The 15722-nt window shown below is 39.4% G+C and overlaps 2 protein-coding genes and 1 long non-coding RNA gene across 5 annotated transcripts in view; 1 reads left to right on the top strand and 2 right to left on the bottom strand.

Moving 5' to 3' along the window:
* Positions 1–3010: 3010 nt before the first annotated feature.
* Positions 3011–4407, bottom strand: LOC127142706 (uncharacterized). Its single transcript, XR_007813672.1, has 2 exons — positions 4270–4407; positions 3011–3093 (listed from the first exon to the last, which is right to left on the bottom strand). It is a non-coding gene; the product is annotated as an uncharacterized LOC127142706 (long non-coding RNA).
* klf5b (Kruppel-like factor 5b) lies at positions 3028–8916 on the top strand. 3 transcript variants are annotated; one of them, XM_018702787.2, is made up of 4 exons: positions 3028–3167; positions 5342–6254; positions 6447–6506; positions 6882–8916. In XM_018702787.2, exons 2-4 carry the CDS (start codon positions 5354–5356, stop codon positions 7058–7060), a joined length of 1140 nt encoding a protein of 379 aa, XP_018558303.1. In that variant the 5' UTR covers positions 3028–3167; positions 5342–5353; the 3' UTR covers positions 7061–8916. The 3 variants fall into 3 exon arrangements, with proteins under 3 accessions (XP_018558303.1, XP_018558301.1, XP_018558302.1); XM_018702785.2 differs by lacking the exon at positions 3028–3167 and adding an exon at positions 4280–4456; XM_018702786.2 differs by lacking the exon at positions 3028–3167 and adding an exon at positions 4572–4642.
* Positions 8188–15722, bottom strand: part of klf12b (Kruppel-like factor 12b) — a 40286-nt gene continuing 32751 nt past the window's right edge. The window contains exon 7 of the mRNA XM_018702721.2: positions 8188–14916. Within this exon, the coding sequence (XP_018558237.1) occupies positions 14735–14916 (182 nt within the window). The 3' untranslated portion in view covers positions 8188–14734. The remainder of the gene's footprint in view (positions 14917–15722) is intronic.

The raw sequence follows: 15722 nt of genomic DNA, 5'->3' as shown, positions 1-15722 counted from the left end.
ATGACAAGAATTTGTCAGCTGTATCAGACAGGAGGAATTACTGCAGATCAAGTGTCTCTTTGTTCACCTCACTTCGGCCACACAGTGATTTGAGAATGCAGAGTGGTGCTGCTATGCCGGAGCCTTGTAAAGTTTCAACTGGCAGATGAATTCTTTTAGTCTGGCTCTCCCCCGTGTCTCTCTCTCTCTCTCTCTCCCTCGCTCCCTCTCTCTTTCGAACAACGAGGAGGTTGTCTGTCCAAGGGCACACCTGTAAGGTGCAGACCCTCGACAGGCTTACCTCAGTGGCCTCTCCTGCTGTACTCAAAAGGCAATTATTCCTCCCAGAAGATAGAGCACTGTCAACTTCAAACAGAGGACATTCTTTAGGCAGATTAGACTAAAATTATGTTTTATTATTTAGGCCCTGAAGAATGAATTGGACTCTATTTGGCCGTCTTTGTGGTGAAATCCAAGACAGTTTAAATGGCAGAGGTATGTTTGGAGTCAGGGTAATACTCTGGTGTCTTTATGAAAGGGCAACAGAGAGGATCAGATTAGAAGGCGAACAGCGAGTGTCTTTCAGTGCGGCTGTGCTATCATCTCTGTCTTCTTGTCTGTGCCTGTAGAGAGGTTAAATTAAATGGCTGTAATAAATGTTTTGGTCTTGCTGATGTGGTATGGCTGGCTATCAAACGAAAACACTGTGGAGAAACGGCATGGTGGAAGATCAGAGAGAGGAACAAATAGAGGGTGGGAGAACTATGTCAGCACATTACCAACATTAGAAACGGACTTGTTTTCACTTAAACCTCAATTATAATGGTGGCTCCAGAAACAATTATATTGATGAATGCTTTCTAAGTTACTGTAATTAAATTATTCCATTTAATTAACGAATTATATTGAATTTCTCCCCAGAGAACGCCATTAGCCTCATCTGCTGTTTTACAAACAGGAGTACTCTAATGTTGTGTGCTATGGAAATGATTACTAATGTCTAATGAAACTGTGTCAGATCAGATAAATGCTGTACAGAGTCAACAAGCCAGGCTTGTAACACAGCCAAACTTGAGACAAAATAATAAAGCCAAAGAAGAAATTATTGATTGTATTCTTTCAAGGGCAGGCTTTGTAAAGCAGACATCAAGTAAATTATAATTCTGAGTGCCTGCTCGAGGTTTTAAAGAAAATATAGAAAGCCAAAGAAAATATGTATTAAGCAGGCTTTTTAAAATAAGTCTCTTTCTATCAGTGCATATATCAAGATTTTATTTTATAATAGATATAATCAGTGTTTTAAAATTAACTTGTATGTGTCTTTAGGAACACAGTCAGACAACCAAATTTAATTTGAAAATTAATGGCACTTAATCAAAGTGTTAGTTTATTGCATGAAAAAAAAAGCATCCAATTGCTTGTTTCCATTCACTGGCTATAGAAGGTAATTATAGACAGTGTAAAACTGGAATGCAGAGCAGTTTTACTTTGATGGTTCAGCAGTACAAAGCTACAGTACGTAAATGCACAAATGAAGTTCAACTGCAGCTGACCATTGCCCTCTGCTGGGAGTGCCAAGCACCTGCTTGAAGATAGACTAAATATAGAGCACACGCAAGATTTGTTTGTATTTCTTGTGTTACACTAAATGTCATAACATTTAAGATAACTCGCAGACGAACAAAGATAGGGCAGCTGTGCACAAACGCACAGTATTAGTCATATTCATTTCACAAACAAGACATACCAAACAATTTGATCTCATCACTGAAAGTTATTTTACCCTGTCAAAATAAAAAAAAAGCTGTGCTGACAGTAGCAATGTGCTGCATGTGCTTATTGTCCTATCTCCCCTTGGGTTGGCCATATTAGTCCATGTGAGAGCAGAGAGGAGTTGTGATGCTGTAAGCACATACCATGCATTCTCTCTCCTCCGCCGTGCAGTTGTTGGGCATATTGTGAGGTTTTAATACAGGGGATATGGAGGAGGGCTCGGCTCACATTCGCCGTACAGGAAGAGCCACGGCCAAGAATGACAGTTGCTCCTCTTGGAGCTGAGACATCCATGGATTTAAATTGCACTTTGAAAGGTCAGCACATGACAAGCAATCAGTCAGCTCCTAATTGGATGATCAAGAGTCGTTTGAATATGTTTCAGTATTTTTTTTTTCTTTTCTTTTTTTCTTTTTTTTTTTTACTGCGTCATGAAAAAATATGAATACAAGAACATTTTCTTCATTCTGATCATACAAGAAGTTTTAAGATTTAAAATGTATGCCATCCTTAATAATCATCATCATCATCACACAATCAAAATTTAATAAACTGAACACCAATAGCAATATCCAATGATAATGACAGTACATTTTCAAAAACAATAACTTTGCAAAGTGTTTTGCAGCATAACAAGGATAATACAACAGAACATAGTAAAAAAAAGAAAGTAAAACTACATGAGGTGAAATGAGATGATGAAGTTTGGAGCAGACCAGTTTGGAGGAGGAATTTATTAGAGGAAAAATCCTTATTTCAGAGCTGAGGGGCCTGAACAACAGAGATACCAATAAAGAGCGCCAGGTGAATATGAATTTTCTGTGTAAAATTGATAAAATGTCATTTCATACATACTGTGTCAACATTTTTTCAGTATCTTTAGACTTCACATATGTCCCTGTCTAACCTCAGAGATATTCACTTTTCAAACGTGTTCAGTCAAGCCTACAGTGGGTGCGGTTACAATATTTTAATAAGAGGACAAAAACCGCCTGGAGAAAAACATAGATGGGAGTGGCAGTAAATGTCACATTTAAAAAAAAAACATCCTTACACACACTGATTTTTTTCTTTCCTCGTGGTGAATTGCTGCTCAGCTTCCACATCCGTGCCAATGTTGTGTCATACCTGTGTTTCCAGTTCCAGCATGTCGCACTAGCATTATCACTGACGTGGGGTAATACTTCATACACCTGTGTGGGAAAAAAAAACCTAAATCCTGACAAGTCAATTCTGTTTTGTTAAGCTGAGGTATAAAGCTGCTGTCACTGTGATCTCAAGAGGGCTGGAGGTTGGATTACTGATTCTTTTCCGCTGCTGAGCCAAATATCTAGAGTATACCTGAGGATATAAAGAACACAAAAGGACGGATAAAAACATCACATGTCAAAGTTCCTACAAGGTCACGACAAAAGGTAAGTAAGGTGTAAAACAGGCACAAAATGAATGCAGCGTTTGCAGTTTAGTTTGGTTTCTTAGAGGACAATGTTCAAACTCCTGCAGGCAGGTTTAGATCAGATCATCACTGCTGAATCTAACTATGATACATAATGTATTTGGATGAAATGCTGAGCTATTTTGATGGGAACATCTACTGCCAGTTATATGTGCGCAGGCCTCACTGCTGGCTCAGGAATGTTGGCATCAAGTATGCAGTCCTGACAGACAGCTGCACTGCAGTGGCGTTTTTAACATGCCAGACCAGGACCCAAGTGTGCTGGAGGCTCAAAGAAACTGCATCAAAAAAGAAGGAAAAAAAATGATAGGGAAATTGTTCAAACTGGATTCTCTGTGGCTGCAGGTGAGACACAGAGAACTAATCAGGTTTAATTTGTCCGCAGAAGTCTTGGAGGTCAGAAAGGACTGAATCACCTTTGTTAAAAAAGAAAGAAAAAAAGAAAACTTAATCAAAAATATTTTAAAAAAATGGGGAAAAAAGCTACATTAAACTGTTTTTATTGCTTCTGGTCTCATAAGTATGTGAGGCTGGTGACTAGTTTTGACAAATCACAAGTCATTGACAGAGTGAAAGAAGGCACGCAGCCTGTTCAACATGACCCTGAGGAATACTGCACTGATCAAACCAGTGACTCACTTTATTTTGCAGTCTGTGAATGAGCTGCTCATTTATGAACACCAACACCTGACACGTTCATCTTCCTCAACCCCCCCCCCCCACTCCCCTCGTGTTTAGTGTTATTTCTATTTATTCCTCAGCCATTTCATCTCGTCGTACAACCACAGTATTCATTACTCTAGGTGTATCCCGATAGCCCGGTTGTCCTGTTTATTTTGTACATGTCCAGCCCCGCCCTGCAGACGCGCTGATACCACGCAGTTGCGTAATTTGACAAGCCAGCGCAAAATAGGGGGAGAATGAACGTTTGACAGCCGCTGCTTTGCTGGTTGCGGATTGTTTCGAAACAAACAAACAAAAAAAAAAAATTAATAATAATTCTAAACGAATACATATGCTTAATTTATTCGTAAAAGATTTCGGATAGTTTAAGAGAGTACCTCTGCTTTTATGGCCGCTGCCGTAAGGAATAATGTTTGGGTTGCTCCGGGGCAGGACGCGCAGTTTCTCCACAAAACCGCCGCACCACTGACATCCGACGGTCTGAGAGGTGAAGATCGTGGACAAGTGCTCTGCAACACGAGGGATGCCATCCCGGGAACTTCCTCCTTTCATGATTACAATTTGGTAGGGGGGAGATTGCATATTCATTCTTCTTCTGCATCTGCCTCAGAGCATCCGAGTGTTTATACTGATGTCTGCTGGTTTTGACGTAGAGAGATTGCACGTTGCTGATCAAAGCAAAAAAAAAAAAAAAAAAAAAAAAAAAAACAGGCTGTTTTTCATTTTCTAGATGGAAGCCTCATATTCAAGGTAGGCCTGCGTGTTTTAGTAGCTACTCGTTGTAATATTTACGGCCGCTGCTCCATCCCGTGACTGAAATCCTGAGCTTTGAATGTTCTGTGTTGATGCTGACATTAACTGACCGTGGGAGGAGGGGGGGGGGGGTCGACAGCAGCGGGGCATGGCTGGGATGGCGAAAACGCTGCACGCCCGGCTCCCAACCATCCACTCACCCACCCACCCGAAACTTGTGAGGAAGAGGAGCATAGCGCTGCAGCAGAGCAACTGGATGTTCTAATTTCAGCCGTGTATTTCCGAACAGCCTAGGCTGGTGCGTTTCAGAAGGGCGTCTGCTGCTTGTAAAGAGGGGGGGCGGGGGGGGGGGGTTGATGTGGCAGTGTGTTGGCACAAGTGCAGGCCCCCAAATGCATCACAGCAGCTAGTTTTGATATTTTTTTTTTCTTATCATGTCTTATCATTCTGGAAAATATTATTTTTACAAGGAGAGGTAAAAAGAACCTGTGAGAGGTTCAATGTCCATGACAAATTCAGTGCTGACTATAAATCCAAATCTTTTATCAAGTGGTAAAGGAAATATCTCAGAATGAGGCTCTTTCAGGAGTCCATCCGAGAGCCTGAATCAATACTACTAACACCACTGCTATTGGATTAACAGACACAACTTATCCACGGCTGACCTGAGCATTTCCTTTACTTTTGTTTTTTCAGGGTAAATCAGAGATGGACAGCTACCTGTCACCGCACCCGCAGGACTTAGTAAACTCCAAAATGTTGTGCAGGGATGGCCCTCTGATGCTAGAGCCACCTTTCGCAGAAGACTTCGCCTCTCCTTACAGCGTCAACATGAGCCTGCTCCTCCCTGACGTCACATACCTGCACCCTGGCCTCTGCAGGACTGTGAGGCAGATTAAAACTGAGCCGTCACACTCCCTGATGCACCCCACCTGCCAGGGCACTGGAGTGCCGCCAACGCTCTCAGGTGTTCTTAGCGCGGCCGACACGGCAGGCGGCAACTTTTTCATAAAGCAGGAAGTGCCAGATTTCCAGGACGTTCCCCTGTTTCAGCTTTTGAACTCTGATTTGGAGCAGCTCGTTCATGGATCGCAGCTGAACTCCATCCCCATGGCCCCAGGAAGTCTTCCCAACGGGAATGTCCAAGCAGGCCCAGTGCAGAAACCCGCAAGCAGTCCTCAGAGTGAATGTTTTCAGTTTAATCGACACATAGGCCATCAGCAGAGACCGACCTACTTGCCACCTTCTCCGCCAAACTCGGAGCCCCCGAGTCCAGACAGGGGGAAGGAGCTCCTTCACAATCTGTCCCCACCACCCTCCTACGAAGCCAGCATCGCCTCTAAGTTAACTTTTCAGACCCATAATCTCATTGACCCAGGACAAACTTCCAGTGTAGCTCCAATCCAAAGTCCAGACCAAAATTCCAGTGTCGGATTAGTCCAAAGTCCAGGTGCTGGACCAGTCCAACGTTCAAGCCTGACACCGGTTCAGACTACGCCTGGTGCTGGCCCGCTGTCCCCAGTGTTGGCCCAGTCAGCTCCAGCCAAGTACAATCGGAGGAATAATCCTGATCTGGAGAGGCGGCGGATTCACCACTGTGACGTCCCAGGTGACTCTTCTATTCTTAGTTATTTTCTTTCCCCCAAGAAGCTGTTGTGATAGACAAGCTCACGTTAGTTCATCTTGGTTTAGATTTGGTTGCAAATCTATTCTTTTACAGTTTTAAAACATATTATGAAAGTACTTAATAAGTTAATAAATTCTCTCTTCCCTCTCTCTCTCTCTCTCTCTCTCTTTGCAGGATGCAAGAAAGTATACACCAAGTCGTCTCATTTAAAAGCCCATCTACGGACCCATACAGGTAAAACGCTTTGAGTTGCATTCTTATTTTGGGGTGAAGGTGATGATGTTGCCAGGCAGAAAAAAATGTAGTTGGCATGCAGATGCATTCTGTCAGGTGACAGACCTGGCCCACATCTCACTGCTGTCAAATCACATAAACCCTCCAGCTTTCATAAAGGGGGCAGGGAGAAAGACAGGCCACTCTGTGATTTATGGCTCACCGGTGGAGGCACAGTTTCAGTGTTTTACATCGTCAAAACTACTGCATCAGACTTTTTGCAATATGAAGAAAACATTCTGTACTTTTAAATACTGGAAATATATCTAAATATGTGCTGTCTGTCTGTTGTCTTTTTTTTTCTTTTCTTTTTTTTTTTTTTTTTTTTTGCTGAAGGAGAGAAGCCTTACCAGTGCTCCTGGGAGGGATGTGAGTGGCGCTTCGCTCGTTCTGATGAGCTGACTCGCCATTTCAGGAAACACACCGGGGCAAAGCCTTTCCAGTGTGCAGTATGTAACCGCTGTTTCTCCCGCTCTGACCACCTGGCCCTGCACATGAAGAGACACCAGCGCTAGACACACCATCCTGCAAACAAAGTCAATCGTTTTATTCTCCAGTAAACGTGGACAAAGGACTGACACTTACATATCAGCAAACAGACAAATTCAAAACTGTGGATTATTCCACCTAGTTCCCAGTGGAAGGTGTTCTTAGCAGCGCTGGCCCACATGTAATTGTTTCTTTTATTGTAAAAAGATTATGATGCCTTATTTTATTCCCACGTGTGTGGCCCAGTGTTTGGGGACATCTCCTGAAGGTGTCAGTCAAAAACCATTAGCCAAATGTAACAACGAAATAATGTTTAACCTTTTTAAGCCTTTATTTTCATTTGGTTTTGCTTTACTGCAAAGTGCATAAGCAACTTTTCAGGAAATATCACTCTTTCATTTTAAAGGTTTTCATTGTACAGATTATATCTATAATGTGTTACATGGGCATTTATTAAATTAACTTAAATAGCAAACTGCCATAATGTAAGTGCTGAGGGAGATCAAGTATTGTTATGAATTGGGAGGTCAAAGGTTGTGTTGATCTGTACTTAAACGAGTTGTGGATTTGATAGAGGACACAGTAGGAAGGTGGGAGGAGTGGATGAACACTGGGATGAGTACCGTCAGCAAGCTGGTGAACCACGTGGCGAGAGCAGTGCTTACAGCTTGACTTTAACACTGCCAGAGTCGTTGGATACTTTTGTCACTGAGGAAGACTTTACTCAAAGCAAAACAAAGTCTGTATTTATCTGAAATGAGAAGAAGACAGTGGTATGGACTGCATTGTGAATGTTCTATATCTATGCCCTTATAACTTAACATACATATGGACGTTACAGAAAGTGCTTAATAGTTTTAGTCAGAGATACAGAGATTTTTTTTTTTTTTTTTTTACACAAGGTAGTATAAGAGAAGCGCTCAGACATAATTTACGACAGTTTTATAGTACATGACATTTCAGAAGTAGGCCAGAGTTATTTTCTTTCCCCCAAGAAGCTGTTACGATAGACAAGCTGACATTAGTTCATCTTGGTTTAGTTTTGGTTGCAAATCATGTGTCCTGACGTTAGATATTTTGTTCTGCTCATAACAGAATTACAACATCATCATCACTGATGATTTGTCTTCCTAAAAGTGGTTTCAAAGAGACCTGTTTTTTTTGTTTTTTTTTTGAGCACCTGCCAGTCTGAACACCTGAGAAAGCTTTTGGTTTCTTTGACCGCTATCCATGCATTCAAACACCTTTTCAAAGTGCCTTTAACTGCTTTTTTTGGGGGGGAATGAATGAAAAACAAAGCTGCACCGTTGGGACAATATTCTTTTATCAGGTACTCTACTCTGCCAAAACAATTCTATATGTTGGCTGCCCCTCCTTCTTTCCATAATACATCAATTTCTATTTATGACCAAATTTATTCATAATCTGGTTGAACAAAATTGATTTTTAAAGTTTCTATTATGTGTTAAGATGTATATATTTTGTGTCTGCTGTTTTAGGATACAAGTCCGTTTATTGTTTTTTGGGTGTAGAAAGATTTAAAACTTTCTTTTAAATTGCAGAGACTGTTTATTTTTATTTCTTGGCAAAGTCTAAGAAGGATCAAATTACAGAATTATTATTATTGTCACAGTCTACACTGTCGTCACTCTCTCCAGCCAAAGTAGCAGCTCAGTGGAGTATGTGCCAGTGAATTATTGCAATACTTTTAAAATACATATACACACACAAATATTTTGACATGGTTGACACACATGAAAAGTGTTACAATATTTTGTGTCATAACTTCGTAACATGAAGATGTAACCTAAACAGATCAAATGTGCTATGACGCCATGTGACTCTCATAATGCAAATAAAAGTTTTGTGTTGAATATTATAATTATGTTGAATGTTTTTCGGTGTCTGACTTTTAAAATATTACATCTGTGTGTTTCCAGGTTAAAAATACTCACTATCTTTAAAAAAAACAAACAAACATTCAGCTGTTGGATTTTAGACGACTACAGCAGTGCTGACCTTCTGTGTGAAAACGTTTCTTCAGCACAGTTGGGACCTCACACCTTTACAGTATTTAATTATGTCCATGTCCATACACAGTGTCTTTTTGTTAAAGGGGAACCTAGGTGGTATTAGTGTAGAGAAGGTATATCAGTCGTGATAAAGGAAAATTTTGCTGTATGAGCATTGCTTTTTGTATAAAAAATATTTTTTTAAAATGTATTATTAATTAGTAAAGAAGACAGTTTCAGATGTCAGAGCTCGATTAGCATCATCCCCGATTACAATGATTTGCAGTCACAGTTAAAAGTTGTGTGAAAAGATTCATTTACAGTGATTGTGTCGTTGTAAATGCTGGTAAAAGAAGGAGGAATGATAGACAGCCACTTGTCAAAAGGAAAGAAGAATGGAAGAGATAATTGCATGGACTTTGAACAAAAGTTGGCTGATTTCTGCAGTTTTAAATTCAAAACTGGTCCACAAATATTATTCTCCCTTCACATCTCCCAGCATTAGATCATCTTTTCTGTTTATGTTCTCTTCGGTTCTTTCGTGGAATAACAACACGTGATTTACCTGCAGCATTTTCTAATTATTCGGGGTCACACCCTAAACGCAGTTGTACTTATTGTTGTACTAACTACTCTATGTAATCAAGACTATTCATTTGTTTTTCCAATTTTTGGAAAGTGTCCTTGAGATGATTCATAGAAATGGTGCCAGGACAAGCTGTACAAACCAGAGAAGATGTCTGAGCTTGTCCTGAGTGCGGAGGAAGTTCCCTGTGTGGAGAGCTATACTGTCACTCTTATTTGCTTCAAGCTCTTCCTCACTATACTTTATTTTTATTTGTACAGTATAGCCTACACAACATATGCTGCTATGAGTGATAAATCACTCATGTGATATACTGCGCACCGAAATGCTTAGTGCTGTGGGAATTGAAACCCTGTTATTGTAATCATTGGAATCCTTTACTGGCAGACAGAAACATTCATCCAGATCCATTTATAATAGAGCACCGTACAGGATGTCCTGGGCATTTTCTTTTAAGTGCAACCCATTCTCAGAAACTGTGTTCACTACATGCTCTGTTAATACATACCTTCTTAGTCTTAAAATACCACTCTCTGTTGTTACTAGATAATAGCGACAAACAATGTGTATTACAGAGAGGTACATGATGCTTTATTTGGATGTTTGAATTTGCGCGAGAGGATTTCAGGTACCAAAGGTTTTGAATGAAATAATAAATTCAATAAGCAAGTACATCTACGGTTGTACCAGATTTTTTCTTCTTCCTGTAGTGATCAGATGTAGTCTGTGTACAAGGTCCTATACTGTATATCAGCTATCATTTAAAATGGCTTCCCTAATACCAAGATTAGGTTTCTGAATGCCAGTGAATGTGAGTACAGAACTCAGATGTCTAAGTGACATCGAAACCACATGCCATCCATCTCAGTCAGAGATAGCAACTAGTTCCATACCAGTGCATTACATACAAAATGCAACTTTATTAACCTTCATGCCTCCATTCATATTAATATACATGTATATGTTTGAACTTATTTTAATTTCACAGCTCCATCCATATGAAAAATACAGAGAAAAAGGCAAAACACTGACTTGATACTTAAACAACTCTTGGAGAAAAGAAAAGTGTAACAGAAAAAAAGGACACCTGTTCTTGAAGTTTTTGAAAAATATCAGGATTAAAAATTTCTTTTACAGATGCGGAATTCCATGAGCAGAATCTCCCTTTTGAAGCGACGCTGAGCAATATCACAATTCTTTTTTTTTTTTTTAACGGTAAGAATGAAAAGATCTGAATATATTTACACTACACTCACTTTACATAAATACAGGAACAACGATTACTTGTACGTAATATCAGCAAACTTGAAACATAGGCATTGGCTTCACTACTTAAATTTTCAAAACCAGGAAATCAAAAGATGTTACACAGAAAGTAAAGTAGATATTGAACCGATAGAAAGTGTAAGATCAGTATTCATAAACAAAGGCATCATTCTACAGCTGGAATCCCAGCCACAGGACTTTTTCCTATGAGTACAATTCCTCATTATCTTCCATGGAATCACTATGTTGAATTAATGTGCTGAGGCTGAAACATCAAGAGGCCTTTGTAACTCAGTTTTGTTCCCCTTAGAGGAAGTGACTTATTGCAAGCAAAGTAATAATGTGTGCTATAAACAGCCTGTGAAAGTGTTATGGGAGGATGCTGCATTTGACACAATGGCATAAGGCTCAGTGCGAAAAAGAAGTTAAACATTAGAGGTCCGACTTGCATAATGTTGTCTGTGCTTTTTCCAAAATTCATGGTTTCTCATTTGAAATTTATTAATTTGAGCACACATGCTGTAATCGAAACCCTGCACAGAGCAGGTGATATTACAAGTTTGTGATATGAGGCACTATTCATTATTATTGCATAACTTTGACCCTGGTTACCGTTACAAAATTATGCTTTAAAATGAGGAAAGAGATGCTGAAGGGAAATACAATACACCCTGTCCTGTGGAGACACCATCTTCAAGTCTAATTGATTTTTTTTTTTTTTCTTTTTTAAGTGGTGCATTAAGGCATGCAACGTCATATACTGAATAGAAGAGTACATGTGTTGTTGATATGTGCTTGAGCAATACAATTTTTTGTCCGGGTATAGCAAAATAGCAACACAGGGATTTGAGTACCTTAATACGGTCGATGTATATAAATAATTTGTTGATTATAGCAAACACTGGTTCAGCCTTGGGAATAAAAATGATTTGATCATGAACTTAACTTTAACTACAAACCCAAAAAAAAAAAAAAGCAAACTGTTATATAACACCACATATGATAATTTACATGATGAATACCATTAGCCCCATTTCACTGTATATCAAATTAGATAAATTACAGTCTCTGAAAAAGACTTTACATGTATAAATGTATTTCCTGCATCTACTAATCAAAAGCCCTATTTTTCCAATGTATATACAGGCTGTAGAACTTTGTAATAAGTTTTATCTTCACTATCACATATATTACAACATTTCAAAAGATCCTTTTTACAGAAGAAAAAGAGTTAAATGCAATGACGAAGTGCCCCTCAATCATAAAATGATCTTATACATTATATGGATGATAAAATATGATGATGATTATTTGTTTATAAATCCACATCTGAAATAAAATAATTTGAAAATCATACTAACAAAACAAACAAGGTGCTGATATGCTTTTGCCAAAATGTTAATACAACTGGGCATAATGACGTTGTGCACAAACAATATACATAAATAATGATAACATACATTACCATTCTCCATTATATCAAAGGGGTGTCACATACATTGGGTGCATGTGTGAAAATGACTTCCTGGATTTGGCCACTTTACTGAGAGTGAGGACGTTCACTGCAAGTGTGCAGGTGTGTGTGTGTGTGTGTGTGTGTGTGTGTGTGCAAGCATGAGGGTGTGGTGTATGGTTTTCAAGGTGCTATTATCAAAAAGGTTACCATTTCCTTTTACTGGCTTCGGTCCAATAAATACATTTAGCAGCACTATCAAATAATATGGGTTGGCCTGATACTCTTGAGTTTATGTCTGCAGCTCTTCCTCGGCATAAGAGCTTTGGAAACACCTGCAAAATTGTCTCTTATTATGACTATAAAAAATGTTTTTTTTTTTAATTCAGTTTCCTGATTCAGGTTAAGTGATGTTCTCTAAGAGATGTATCTGCCAGTAACTGCATTTAAAATGTAGCCTTACAGCACATGCATAATGTATTCATCAATGTATACATGTGTGTGTGTATATATATATATATATACTATGTACTATGTGTGTGTGCGTTTTGTGATTCCTCCATTTTTCAGCATTTTATTTAGCCAAATCTCAGGTAAATCAGATATTAATCTTAACATATATCTGGTCTGAGGTGATGACATTTCAAGTGACTTTCTGTATTTGAGACAAACAAAATAAAAGAAAGGAAAAAAGAACAACATTTTTAGTAACTCACTAACTGAGACACATCAGATTAGAGTCTTGTGCTGGAGCTACAAACCAATCGGGTAACAGAGGGGAGTCATGGTACAGAGAGAGGAGCTGGCCCGGCTAGAAACCCCTCCTCGCATATTGACATCAGCAGATAGAACAAAGAGGAGGTCGACGTTCCTTCTTATCACTTTGTTCAGAATGTATTGCTCTTCTGTATTGTACATCGGGTACCACGCCATCCCTGTAACACTGCAGCCGGTGTCAATGTCAGCTTATGGTCAAGTGCTGCTGTGCAAAACCACCAACACAAATTCCTTTCACTGTCAAACCCAGCTGAGAAAACAGAGCAGAATAATAAAAACAGATAGTTCAGGACAGAATGAAAGCATGAGTCTGTAAGGTGCCTCTATTATTATTTTTTTTTTTTTCACATACTGAAAATCTCCTCTGATTGTTTCAAAGTTCACTGTACATGAGGGGTTGTATTTTTCTGAGTCAAACATAAGCAATAAGCAGGCATTAAAAAAAAAGCAAGATTCAATAAACAAAACGTTGTCATACTGAAAGTATATTTATCCTTTAAGATTGCACTTTACTGATTGCTAATCACAGCACAAAAATCAACCAAAGACTTCAAGAGGCTCAACATAAAGAATAGCACTGATGTTATTTGGGGTAATCCGACCCTGTGAGTGAGTCATAAATGGTGTGTTTCTTTGCTGGTGGGATGATATGCATGTCCATTTTTCATCGTTCGAAATAAAGCAATGAATATCAGAAACAGTGGAGGTGTTGATGAGGTTGATCCATTCAGGTTGTGGCCATTCGAGTCACGCTGTTTGTTGTTTGCTGGCTGTGGGAAAAGGTGAAAGTCCAGCCCTCCTTTTAGCTTTTGTGCGGGGACGCCCCTGACAAAACAGCAGACTCCAGCAGGCAAAGGAAACCATCTGTGATGAAACGGCGTCCTCTGCTGGTCATAAATTAGACTCACAGGGAGGCACGGCGAAAACAATACTGCCCGTTAACTCCAACTAGGCCCAAATCCTTTCCAGGCCTAACTTCTTTCTGCTCACACAGAAAAATCCATTCCATACAATGGGGTCTTTCACATTATGAATGCTGGAAAAGCAGCCATTTGAACAATAATGAAAAGAAAGATACCGAAAAAGAGACAGTTGCAATTGCATTTTTTTTTTTTTTTTGTCCAAATGAAGAGTGCGAGTTCATTTTAAAAATCAAAGTGAAACATTTATGAACAGTGCTGTAAAAGACAGTTCCCTATTATATTCCAAACAATGACAATAAAAGATCCTGCCGTCTATTCCTTCCAACCCAAAGAGGATCCAGAAGTGACCCTGTTTTGTGCTCCACAAGCTCTGTGCACCTCTACATCTTCTCTCCTTGTGACGGATGAGAGTGTGTGTGTGTGTGTGTGTGTGTGTGTGTGTGTGTGTGTGCGTTTCTACATGTGTATGTATAAGCGTCCAGGCCAGCTGAAAAACATTCATAGGGAGATCCCGCTCCCCCGGCTGCCTGTGTGTGTGTGTTGTTTGAGTATGAGTGTGTGTGTGTGTGTGTGTGTGTGTGTGTGTGTGTGTGTGTGAATGTGTGTGTGTGTGTGTGTGTGTGTGTGTGTTTGTTTGTTCCATTGATCTCTCTCTCTCTCTCTCATATCTCTTTCTGTCTGATTCACACCAGCATATGTCTCCGTCGGTGCAGAGCCAAGTGGTCAGATCTGGAGAAGCTGCGGTCACAGTCTGCACACTTAAAGGGCTTGACCCCTGTGTGTTTTCTGTAATGCCTCGTCAACTCATCGGAGCGGGCAAACTTCCATGTGCAGCCGTCCCAGGTGCATTTGTATGGCTTTTCCCCTGGAGAGGAAGAAAAAAAACAGCGCACATTTAACAACTTGTAGTTTTCTATGAGTCTCTATGTGCTTTATAAGAATAACTAAATGCCTTTATAGTATATTATAATATCTTATATAAATACTCAATAGCTATTCTATAATCCTAATATTTCATAAGGTCAAACATTACCACTGCTTGTACAATACACTCTAATCTATTTGGCATAAATGCTTTTAACATGGAGCTATCTGTCACCATAACACACTGAGAGTGTGGTGACAGTTTTCCATAGCACCTTAATGACAGCTCATTGTCTAGTTAAATGACCATACTAGTGGTGCGTGTGCACTTTTTTTGCTCTCTAACTGCATATCACATACTGTATACTTGACATTTTTGTTGGCCATCTTTGAATGCATGCTGCACATTTTTCAAGCATCCAGTGGTTTCCATTCAGCTCCACAAGGTTTGAAAATCAGTTTGCAGACTTGAAACTCTCCCTCCCAGCTGTATAATGCATCTGCACAAATATCTCAAGTGTTAGAATACCATTGCATAGTGATGCAGTGAAGGTGCAGACTGATTTGAAAAGTCTGCACTTGTTACCTGTTGGTAACTTGTTGTCCACTTTTATAGATTACAAGCAAATGCATTCAGTCCAATTCACTATAGTTCAGAGGAAGTAATTGTAAAGAGTCAACTAGAATACTGGTAAATGTGAAAAGTTAATATTTCACTATGAGAAAGTTATCACATAGAGTTTTTAAAGTATGGTTGTACTTGTCTATACAGTGTCATTAATTAAAGATCCCTTTTAAACAAGACTG

The sequence above is a fragment of the Lates calcarifer genome, linkage group LG1, assembly GCF_001640805.2.
Source record: "Lates calcarifer isolate ASB-BC8 linkage group LG1, TLL_Latcal_v3, whole genome shotgun sequence".
Classification (NCBI taxonomy): domain Eukaryota; kingdom Metazoa; phylum Chordata; class Actinopteri; family Centropomidae; genus Lates; species Lates calcarifer.
This window is presented reverse-complemented; position numbering and strand designations above follow the sequence as displayed.

Coding starts and splice junctions, on each gene's coding strand:
- klf5b (XM_018702785.2), top strand. CDS start 4,280: ATGGCCGCTGCCGTAAGGAATAATGTTTGGGTTGCTCCGGGGCAGGAC. Junction 4,457..5,341: donor CCTTTCATGATTACAATTTG/GTAGGGGGGAGA, acceptor TTGTTTTTTCAG/GGTAAATCAGAGATGGACAG. Junction 6,255..6,446: donor TCACCACTGTGACGTCCCAG/GTGACTCTTCTA, acceptor CTCTCTTTGCAG/GATGCAAGAAAGTATACACC.